General features: G+C 34.6%; 1 protein-coding gene across 1 annotated transcript; it reads right to left on the reverse strand.

Annotated features, from left to right (window-relative positions):
• Positions 3,563-4,651, reverse strand: LOC18613963 (ethylene-responsive transcription factor ERF023). Its single transcript, XM_007051464.2, has one exon. It carries the CDS (start codon positions 4,590-4,592, stop codon positions 4,017-4,019), a length of 576 nt encoding a protein of 191 aa, XP_007051526.2. The 5' UTR covers positions 4,593-4,651; the 3' UTR covers positions 3,563-4,016.

Raw genomic sequence — 12,418 nt, forward strand, 5'->3', positions numbered from 1 at the left:
TAAGCATCAGGCAAATGCCCGGTCTTGTCAAGAAGGTGGCCCCAGTGGGGTTTCGATGCCAAGTGTCCCTCATGCAAAGGCTAATTCATTACAGAAACTCCAATTTGACAGGGACGCCATTGAATCATTCTCTGCAGCTTAGTTTCACAAAGTCACGTGTCTTGGTGCACATCCACTTCCGTGGGCCCGAAAACAAGGAGCGATGGGATAACCAACAAAGTCCATTAATTTTTTGACCTCCTACCTTCCACTTATTGTTTTATGTCTTCTTCACGTGCTTTCGCAGACCCCAAACATCAGCTCACCATGAATTACTTACATGCACTTGCACCTTATCCTGTTCCCAAACTCAGCCCTCAATCTCGTTATCATTAGTTGTTCTCCCCCTCGTAAAAATCCCCATGGATGAACTCCAGATATTTGCAATTTAGTTTAATTTCTCAGTGTCATGTATATTGAAATGTGGTCGCAGACGGCTTATAGCTTTACCAACACAACACCTAATTAAATTCAACTCCAAGACTAGTAGTAACTAGAATTAATTTGAGACTTGAAGAATTTTACTGGTTCGAAGTCTGAAATGAGAGAGAGTTATCTTTACTTGTGTAGTCCAAGTTTATATATAAATTACGAACTGGAAACGTAAATATTATATATAGATATTCCACACAACATTCAATGATTTTTTTGTGCAGAAATAAAATGTCCTTAGAATGGAAATCTGACATGTGGGGATTGGAGATTAGGTACGATTGTTCCAGAAATTGTCGTGGCTTTAGATTTGGAGACCAACTAGAATTAGATATGGGAACTGTCATATATTTTTAGATTTTCTGCCACTACTGCTTCACTGCAAGTCTGCAACACACCTCGACCCCTTTCTCAGAACAATCCTGCATTGAGGAAGATCCTACGACCAAAAATTCTGTTTTGGTTTTTCCCTATTACTGGGGGAAGGCAGCAAATCTTACAATGTGTAGGCCCAATTTTCCCATCCCTTTAAAATGAGTAAAACATAAGTAAACTATCGTTTAATAATATATGGAAGGACATCTTTGACACAAGTGCAACTTGCTTTTGACTTCCTCTTTTTACCATACTTAAACGATGCTGACAAATTTCATTAATTGTTTCAAAAGTTGGGATGTCTACCAAAAGGAAAGAACAGGAGAAGAAAGAAGAAAGAGTGGGCATACAGTATCACTGGTTAGATGATGTTTCATATAATTGGGGAGAGTTGTGTTATTTCTATTGGATAGTGCAGACCAAATGCCAAAGATGAAAGCAACGCCTTCAATTTGAACAACTTCCAAAGGAACAGGCCGCGCCGGGCCAAGGGGGCGACATGTATGGAGCCAATCTTTCAACATACCACATTGGCTGACCCGACCCCTGTGGTCCAATCGAATATTCGTTTGCTTTGCAACTTTTCTTACAGTTCCAGCCACTTTCAACAGTTCCAGCACACTCAAAAAATATTCATCTGCATGATCATGCCAATCCCTCTGATTGATGATGGGTTGAATCCCGAATTGAATTAAAGTAATCTCCAGAGCTGTTTCTGAGTTAATTGTTGAATTCGCCTTTTCTAAATCTTCTTGTGAAATGATAACAACAAATACTACAAGGCTATGGCTCTGCCAGTCTGCCATGTTTTTGCCAAACTAGTCTGTCCTCCCGCACATGTTCTTGTTTCTGTATTAAAATCTCGTAGTTGGGATCTTTATTGCAGTGTCCTTTTTCTTTAAAAGCCGCACTGCCTTTTGTTCACATCGAGAGAGAAATGATTAATACTGAATGTTCGATTAACCGTAAATGTATTCATATACTCATGGAAGTAATTTGGAATATGTTTACAAGATTCTTCAATACACAAGTAGGTTTTAACTTTTAAGCAACAGAAAAAGTTTAACCATTTAGACTTCCCCCAGGGACATAGATTTTTAAGTTAATTAGTACTCTTAACATATATTAGGAGAATTCCAGGACACCTGAATTTCCTCCAATTGATTGATCTCTGTACAAGTTCGACATGGTTGAGTAGAGATTTGACATTTGAATTAATGTCGATCTCGTCTCTTCATTTAAGAAACGAAAAAAAGAATTAGTATTTACCACTTGGTTTTTCAACGAATCAAAATGATTTTGTTTCGATTTAATTGCAGTTAATGATTTAAAACGAAAAGGTCGCTCTGCTGCTAGTGATTGCTGAGATGGTAAGTCTTGGTAATGGCTAAGGGGGGATACCATCATTTTTCAGACCCATCAACATACATGTGGTACTAAATTGAACAACGTTTTCTTTTTCTGTCACATTGCCAATTTTTAATATTTTCTGTCGAAATCTGTCATTGTTATATTTTCAAAGGTAACAAATTTTTTAATTTTCTTGAATTAATTAGAAATGTGGGTATGTATTTTTTTTCTTTTAAAAAGAATCCAAAATATATAATAAGGTATCTACATTTCAAATTTCTTAAACATTTTATTTGATCTATGATACGTGTAAAGATAAAGATTCAAATCCAAAAATTTTGTCTTTTTTTTTAACATAAAAGAAACATCACGTCATATTTCTAAAAAAAATAGTGATATCTTTGTTTCGTATTAAGATTCTACATCAAGTGTCTAATAATTTCAAAACTGGATCTGTCATATTCTTGGATGTTTTAAATATTAATAATCATGAATATCACAAGAAGCTTGGATCAGGTGACAGTGAAGTGAAACAGAAATAGAATTGAGGGTTTGTATATATCTTAGCTTTGATTTTTTTTGTTTACATGTGAGGACAAAAATATTTATAGAAATACATATGGCATCACCAGCATGTCAAAAACCCATAAAATTGAATAGATTTATCAGTTGACAATAAGGAGAATTATAATTAGGTTTCTATGATTGGGTTTTAAATACAATAATTTGAAGGAGAGAGCTGCCCAGGTGAACTAACCTATTTTAGCAACTACACTATTCTGCTCATAATTGAGCAAGCTCTATAGTCCTTTTTTTCTTCTTACAAGCAGCACTATATATTAAAACTCAACTTTTAGATTATTTCCCAACCCTTAAATCTTAAATTACCATAGAAAAAAAAATCACATTATACCTTATTTAGGGGTGTTATTCAATTATTAAACTACATATTGTTTTAATTTTAAATTTGTTGAGTATTCGGAATTATAATAACAATAATGTGTATGTGCGTGTAAATACTTAATAACACTTAATTAAACTTGGTTCTTACCATATAACATATGAATTGATAAACAAAAAAAAATCAAATTCGAGGTTTAATTATTCATGTGACTAATGTAACTTTCTTTAAACCACTTAACACAACCTCAATTGAGCCATTATTCCCTTCCAAATATTTGAAACAAAACTGTCCCTTAATTTTGTTCTAAAAATAAAATAAAAAACACCCATAAAGGCCATATTTTTTATGAAATAAAAAATAGAAATGAGTGATATAATTATAACAATACATGCAAATTAATATTTAATTAAAAACAATTCTAACTTAACTATATTCTAAAATCCTTTTGGTCATAGAGAGGACTTAAAATTTCTCAAAGGTCCTTTCTTTAATGCCAAACTGAAAGGAGCAAAAGACCACTTTATTGGCACGCCGGTCTTATTTACATACAGAATGTGTCCCCCACCTCCCCATAATATTCCATGTACCGGGCACCCAGTGAATTCACTTAACCCACACTTGTACACACTTAAGTTGAAAATTAAGGGGGAGGGGAAGAAACATAATATAACAACCTCCTCCTCTTCTCTAAGTTGTAATAATTTACAGAAATCGGCTCGATTTCTAGCCTACAGATGACGGAAACTGTGAATCAATTGGAACCTGGTGCATCTTACCTTCGCCAAATTGCGTGCCATACCACAAAACTTATATAATGCCAAATCATCAGTACATAAAGAGCGAAGACAAGAGGGTGGTGAAACATTTATGGAGATTCTTTTTTCCTTTTTTTTGGTTCACAACACAACCATACACATCAGAGACATGCCAAGAACTGTTGTTGCTGCTGAGCCTCTCCTTCCAGCCACGACCCATCGCCGGTGAATGTCCACCCGCATGAGTTCCATTGGCACCCGCTGTTCATCAGTTCTGGCAGCTCAATTTCGCCCCAAAAATCGTCAGCGCCGTGTCCGTCCCCGTCTTCGGATGATTCTTGACTTTTTTTCGACGAAACTACTGAATGCGCCGCCTTTGCTGCCGCGGCCTGAATATCTCTAGCCGTACACGTCGACGGTCTCGGTAAATCCTCCACTTCGTCGGGAAAATTAAGCTGCGCTTTACGTCCCCGTAAGCAGAACGCCGCTACATCGTAGGCTTTGGCGGCCATTTCTGGCACGGGGAATGAGCCTAGCCAAATGCGCGACTTTTTGCGTGGCTCTCTAATTTCCGACACCCATTTGCCCCACCGCCTTTTCCGGACACCCCGGTAGACGGGATGCCTCGTGCCGCCTCTCTTGGAGTCGTGTTTCGGGTGAGTTTCGGCCGTGGTGGTGGATTCAGGGGAGGTGGTGGAGGTGTTCAAGTCATCTTCAGTGTATGGTGGTTGCTCCATTTACGTTAGGACCGTTGGCTACGAGTGTGTCGTGGGCATTTATATTTGCATTTAGACGTTACAACTGTAAGTAAATTTACAAGAATACCCATACTTAAAAGTGAGCAAAGTCATTTGTCAAACTTTAAAGCATGCTATTGCGGGAAATATACAAGCTTACGCGCCACTTGTTTGTGTAAGGGCTGCGATTAGGGAATCGGATTTTTATGACACAACCCAACCCTTGTTTGGCTCAATCATTTTTGTCATGATCAAGCACCAAAAATTAGTTGCACCAAACATACCATCACTTCTCTCAATTAACTTAAATTTATTATAATATCAAACAAAAAATCTAAATTTGATCTAAGGATTGTTATTCATTTTAAGAGACGTTATTCTTTTATAATTTTATTTATACAAATATATACTAATGCTAATACTAATACTAAATGTATTACCAAATGCAAAAGGAGGTAGACATTTGCAAATATGTAGGGATACTTTCTCTTGGAGATTCCTGTTCCCTTGAGCATAGTCATGGAGCGATGATCAGTGAAGGAAGCAAGGAGCGCGTGCTATTGGTGGAGCTGTGATGGTCTTAATATGTCCCCTACCAACAGTGACGGAGAGTGTCGATGAATTGGCACGACAATGACCAAGTTACCCTTTCACGTAAACTCATGGACAAAAAAGCTCTCTCCCAAAGGGTGGAGAGGAGAGGGCTCTCAACAAAAGGTCTTTCGGTCGTCTAGGGTTGGGGAGATGGTTCACACTTTCACATGGTGGAAACGGTAACACGAGAATTCTGTGAATCCCTTTTTCGCTTTCTTTTAGGGCCTTTTTGATGGTGATCTTTTTTCCATGATTTTTGATGGGTTCTTTGTAGAGTAAGCTACGTTTTAAGAGCTACTCTTTATGTTAAATCAGTAGAGATGCTGAATAATTTGCTACCCATTCTTTGTCTTTTTTAATTGTTTTTTAAACTTGTTTTTGGTGGGAAAAGATGCCCATACTTCCAGGTCATCTAGCTGTTCGAGGTCAAGTTTTGAGCAAGACTGCTTCGTCTTCTCCTCTGTGAACATCCTAGTCAACTTGATTATATTCCTTTCAATCATTAGCCCAACATTAAACATGCAAATTAACATGCTTTCTTACCTAATTTTTTCAGAGGAAATCAAGGATGTGTAAGGACCAGTTTGGACAGTTTGTAAATTACGACAATATTTTTTTCTTCTTACAATAGGACTTAAATTCTTGAATCTAGCTTTGCAAGGTTAGTGCATGAAAAGCAAGTTTAATAGTGGATGCATAGTAGGAATCAAACTTGATTGTATGAGTCCCAGAATGCTAATAAACAAATCATGATGGTTCTACAAAATATGGGTTTGACTTTAAAAAGTTTATTATTAATTTAAGTTCTTATGTTCAACGATTAATTAGTTATGCATTTAAATATTTGATTCAGTAACAAGGTCACGCGCTTCAAGAGTTATTTACTAACTGAAATAAGTTTATTCATGGCATGCAGCTAACTTAATATCTCTCGAATTCTACCGTTTAAAATTGGAAGCTGTTCATTGGCCAACGTTGTGGGAGAAGATAAGAGGGTTAGCAGCAAAAACCACTCAAAAGAGAGAGAGAGAGAGAAGAAACATAAAGGGAAAAAATGGGCGTTCTTTGTCTTGAATCTCGATTGCAAATCTGCCCCGGATGACCATGAACCACATAGCTGCGAAACCCCCAACAGAAAAGAACAAGCGACTGGGATTCGGAAGAGAGAGGGAGAAAAAAATAGCAAAAAAGGGTCTAATTTTTCATTTTAAAGTGACCACAATATCGTTTTTGTTTGGTCATAGAAGGGTAAGTTAACCATTGGGAAGCCACGCACCAATAAAATCTTATCTGCTTCCGTCAAATAAACAAAAACAACAAAACACGACGCTGATGATGGATTTTACGCATCCTCTTTTTGCCGAATTAATAAATTGCCTGTCTCTACCGTGGGTTTTTTTTTTTTTTGCTTCGGAAGTAAGAATTTGTGTACAACTTTCCTCTAAAATGAATTTTGCTCCTTCAAATCGGTATACCAAACAGGCTATGTGCTAGGAAATGTAGGACCTTGCATGGAATAAAGAGGGGCTACAAGGTAGCTAGCTAGGACGGAAGAAGGTGGCTGGAATTAGCTGTTTTCCAAAGTCGTATGACTTTGTTTTGGGGACCCATTCCTTCCATGCCCTTTACTGGCCTTGTCCTGTCTCAACCAAGTCCTTTTACGTGAAAAAGAAAAATCTTTTTCATGTGGTAAAATGGTAATGGTTGAAAACTAAATTAGACTTCATTTCTTCTATAGCATTTATTCCTTTCCATTTTCAATCTCCATGCTGTGATAGATTTCCAGTTTGGTGAACACTCAAGAGGTAAGTTCCGTGAATCAAACAACAATCTCACCAATTTAGTGGCATCAAAAGCATTTGGAAGGGTTCACTCTATACTATGTGAAAGACAATCGGAGCACTTAACTTGAAAGTTAAATCAATCAAACCAGGGTTAAAACACACTTTTCTTTTTATTTTAATTTAAATACGAGACAATCTTATGCTTTCTCGCAACTTTCATTCGTCATTTCTATAGTTTTTCATCAAATGGTTTATATTCATGATAACATCGAAAGTAAATTTTTTGTACAAGACATTTTCTATCTTTTTTTTCAATAATATCTTATAAGTTATTTTTTTCTCAATTAACATCTATACTGAATAACTTTTGTTCTCATAAGGTAAGGATGTTAATTTTATTTAATAAAATTATCAAAATATTTTAATTCAAAATTAATCTATTTGTTCAAACTTAAGAGTATTTTTGTAATTTTATTAGAAAAAAAAAAAAAACTTAACCAATTATGAGAATAAATTTTATCCATAGATGCTAATTGAAAAAGAAAACTATAAAGTGTTAATTAGAAAAAGAAAACTAAAGGGTATTATGCCAAAAAATAAAAATCACAAGAGATAAAGGTAGAGTCTACCCTAAGTTAAATTAATGCAAAATGAATACTCTATGATGATGATGATAGCATATGAGGTAAATAATATGTCCATTATATAGACTAACGTCCTTAATCTCTAATATTATGCTAAGGAATCATAGGACACCTACTGATTCCTAATTAGTTTAAACCGATGGTACAATTAAATCCCAAACTACTTTGTTCAAACAAAACACCAAAGCTAAAGTCCCGAGTTCGAATCACGCAAAGCTCATCTCCTTTCCTATTGATTCAGCTTTTGGTGTCGTACATCTTACTTAATTAATCTTATCTTTCAACTTATTAGAGCTTTTCTCTATACTAGAAATCATGTCTGAAGTCTTTTATTATATATCCAATACAACATTAATAAATGTATTAAAATTGATATGTATAAGAAAGTTAGATTTTTTTATAATTAATTTAAAATTTTTGAAATAATTGATTATCTAATTATGACTTCCTTTAATAAACTCACGGAATTAATTGATACCGTTCTTCTCTCTGTACAACATAATCAATGCAAATCTAGCATGGGTCCATGAATTTGTTTGTATTGAGAGAGAGATTTTACAAGTATAAAATGATGAAACAAAGATGTCTAACTACTATTCCACCCTTCAAACTGAGATGGGGCAGAGCAAAATAAATGTAGCGGTCAATTTTGTTAGGATGAAACATGTGTGCCTCATCAATATAAATATTTTTTTCCTTTCTTCATCTTCTGTTTCCCCTTGTTGTGGCTTTTAGGTAGAGTGATGTAGCGTAGAGGTGACCCAAACGGGCACTACAGCCATCTTGCATTTGTACTTCAAACTTTTAAGTTCAAACATGGAAAACGTGAATCCTACTTCTACACATTGCTGAATTTTATGCTAGTCTACGGGAATAGGGTGTCAAATTAATTAATTATTAATACATTGAGGATAATTTTAATAATAATTATATTAAAATAATGAAAGATAGAAATAACAGTGATGAACAGGAATTTTCTGTTTTCATTTAGTATTTTTTTTCATAATTTTTTATCATGTGTTTTCTAAATTTCTTATATTATAGTTTAAGATTTATAATTTAAAGATTAAATTTTTTTATTTATAATATAAAATTAGCTATGTGATATAAAATTATAAAAAAAAAAAACCAAATAAGAGTAGAGGGTTTTTATTTGTGTGAAACAAAATATACTTTATTTAGATTATTCTAGTCATTATATTTTTGGACTCTTAATATTTTTCTTTTCATAATTCAATTAAAGACGATTCATCATTTCCTAGAGGTGATACATAGTAACAATTCAACACGTAATTAAATCAATACTCCACGAGTAGTTATTGAGTTAACCTCGAACTTGAAAAGGAGACTATATGCTGGTCTTCAAGGAAGATTTACAAGGCAGAGATATGTACTGTACCCGTGTGTGTTTTGAAGACTTGATTCTTGGATAGCTTGCAGGGACTTGAGATATTGCACATGATGTGAGCAAAATTATGCTGTGCTAATTGATATGTGTAGAATATACATATATATATATATATATATATATATATATATATATCATATATGTACTATTATGAAAAACTCTTAACNATATATATATATATATATATATATATATATATATATATGTATATCATATATGTACTATTATGAAAAACTCTTAACCTTTTTGTTTGAGAAAAAGCCACTAAGTTTTCAAAAGGCAAGGGGAAAGCCAGGGCCCTGCCCAACTGCAGCTGCAGATGCTTCTCTTTTATATATATATACATGAGGCACTTAATAATTTAAAAAGTGAACTAAATATTTTTATTTTTTCCTTATAATTCAAAAAAATTATGTTCTTGGATTGAATTTAGTCTCTCTACATTGAATTTTTATTCAATTTAGTCCCTATATCTTACTTGTTTCTTCAATTCCGTCCCTTTGATATTTATTTTGGTAGAAATTTTTTTCCTTGATCTATCACGTGCATTGTTATGTTAGCATGTTAGTACCAAGTTATTATATTTTGCCACGTTAGCACTAACGTCATCACTTAAAACGATCAAATTGAATGCCATTAGGGAGAAAGATTAAATTAGAGTAATTTTCAAAATCGAGAGACGTTAATGCGATTTTGAGTAGAGAGATTAAATTGAAGAAAATAGTCTAATACAGAGACTTCTCAGATATTTTAACCGAATTGAAATATAAATATGTAGGAATATGGTTTTGTATTTATAATAGTTAGATCAGGTGGATATGAGTATTTTTCTAAACTGATCAATGCTCAAGTTTTTTGTTTTAGGGGTAGTAAACCGCAATTTATTTTTTCAAGTAATTAGATAGGATTTTGAGTAAAATCATCAATAGCTTTTTGAAAGGAAATGCCTTTTGTAACTGTACAAGTTTCCTTTGTCCAAATCAGGTATTTATATTATGAAAATTCTTCTGCCTATTAAGCAAGAGATTTAGGATAACACATTGATTATCGAGACTAATAAATATGCTTTTCAAAAAAAAAAACGACAACTTGACTGAAGTTTTTTTTTTTTTTAAGCCTGTGTTCAATTGAATTTAATATTTTACCATATCTTCAATGGCCCATGCCATTTGCTGGGCAAACACCAAAGCTGAATCTAAGAGAAAGGTTACAAAACGTGGCGGTTGTTTCATAGCAAGGCTGAAATGGACAAATAACAACATGTTCATCGTCCTTTTGCTTTACTGTCAGTGAAGATTGCACTCTGATGACGAAATTATGTTCTTCTGTATGTCGGAACCGTACACACAGCAACTGCCTTCACTACCACATGATGTTGCTCATTTTCAGCGAAGGAAAAAGGCAAGCTGGTAATCTCACTGTATAGATATCCACGTTTTAAATCTTTGCAGCTTCCACAGTTCATTGGCTGCGTAGAGAGTATACGATGCTAGCTGCTGATAAGCTCGCGTTGCTGTTGATGTTGTTAACTTGGCTTCCCAGCAAACATGCAAGGAAATCGTGCCTCCATTTTGACACTTGGTGTTGAATTGAATTATTTTCCAAACTATCTCACCTAACCAAAAATTAATTTTCCATTGTTTGAGTTTAATATTAATATATCAAGTACTAGCTTTTTTTAGATATCGAACTGAAATGTACAAGTGGAGTGAAAAGAAAAGATGTGGTTATTTTCGATTAATTCATTGAATTGATACATCAAAGATACGATGATAAGGTGTTCAATGGCACTGATAAATATTTTTTTCCCTCTTTTTTGGGATAATTCTTGGTTTCTAATTTTGGTCATGCAAGGAAGTTTAGGAAGCAAAGCTTTTGATGGATTCTGATGGGATTTGGATTCAACCATTTATGCATGTTTCCAGTCCACTTGAGAAGTCGTACCAGATACTAACAACCTATGGTCAGGTATTTGCTACATTATAGAATCAATCATACTTCTTGTTGGGGAGAAGAAGAGATGAGGCAATGAATTAATGCCCTGATTTCTGACGGGTGATAAAGCCTAAAAAGGAGCAGGATGGTACGCAAAAGCAAAAGCAAACAAACAAGGGACTGCTATCCAACCATTACTGGGGTAATTTACAACGATTGGCAGTTTTGGCACCACATTCCGTGTATCTTGCCGTGAGCTTTGCAATCTGATCTGTCACGTTGTTGTCGCGGACACGTGCATGATAAGGATCTTCCACGTCACTGGCCAACTTGCAAGCTCTTCCAATCACGTGTCAGTTAACGGGGCCCCTTGTCAGGGAAATTTGGCCTGAGTGGACGATGGGAGACGTTGCCACCTAGCCTTACTCGATTTGGGAACACTTGGAGAAGGAGAACCATGAAACTCGTCACCATCCAGCGAAAGTTGAGGTTAAACTGGAGGCAGCTTGCCGTGTTCCTTGTCTGAACTCCGAGAGCTCACAAAGAAATTAAATAGTGTAGATGGGAGGGCACTTTCGGAATGAACCAATGTTTCAATGTTGGGACGGGATCAACCATCCATCCCAAGAGTGACACGACCAATCTTTTTTAAACCAAGACACGTACTGACGTTGTTGTCGATGTTAAAGTAGTTTGTGAAATGTGTTGTTATCAGCCCAAAGCATACTTTCAGGTGATGGCATTGGACATTGGCAATGGTTACGCTCCACTCGTTATCGGCTTCCAAGCTTTTGTTTTCACTGATTGATTTGGTGGGAAATTAAAAGGGCAGTTAACGTATCCACCATCCTGACGATGGGATATATGTTCATTCCGAATTGAAGTATTCTTTTTCCTAGTTTTCCTAAGAAAAATACTTGCAAACTATATAGACAATATCTTATCAAAAAGAAAAAGATTTTAAAGCTGAGAGTATGTACTGGAAGATTTTAATGCTTTATTTTAGTTTTAAAATTCTAAAGTTGAATTGGGTCCGAAATGGATTCAGAGTTAACCAAGGACCAATGGAGATCCCAAATATTAATTGTTTGGGCTTGAAAACCAAGGAGGGGAAACACGAGACCGCCGCCACTGCCTATCCCAGCCCAACCTTTTAACATTTGTACATGCAGGCTCGACATAGTTAACGACCCAATTGCAAAATGGGCTCTTACTTGCTAAAGAGCTTCATCTGTTTTTTTTTTAAGACCTGTTAAATTTATTTTATATTAATATCAATATATATCTAAAGTTTATATTTGATATACATTTAGTATATAATGCGTAAATATTATTATTTAATTAGAGAGTATCACTCCATTAATATGTAAAGATAAAATTTAAAAAAAAATTAAATAAATATTTTTCTAATATAAATATTTATTTTTTAGAATTTTTAATTTTTAAATTTATTTAAAAATT

This window comes from Theobroma cacao, chromosome 1 (genome assembly GCF_000208745.1).
Source record: "Theobroma cacao cultivar B97-61/B2 chromosome 1, Criollo_cocoa_genome_V2, whole genome shotgun sequence".
NCBI lineage: Eukaryota > Viridiplantae > Streptophyta > Magnoliopsida > Malvales > Malvaceae > Theobroma > Theobroma cacao.

Bases quoted from the DNA above. Each gene is read 5' to 3' on its own strand.
- LOC18613963 (XM_007051464.2), bottom strand. From the start codon at position 4,592: ATGGAGCAACCACCATACACTGAAGATGACTTGAACACCTCCACCACC.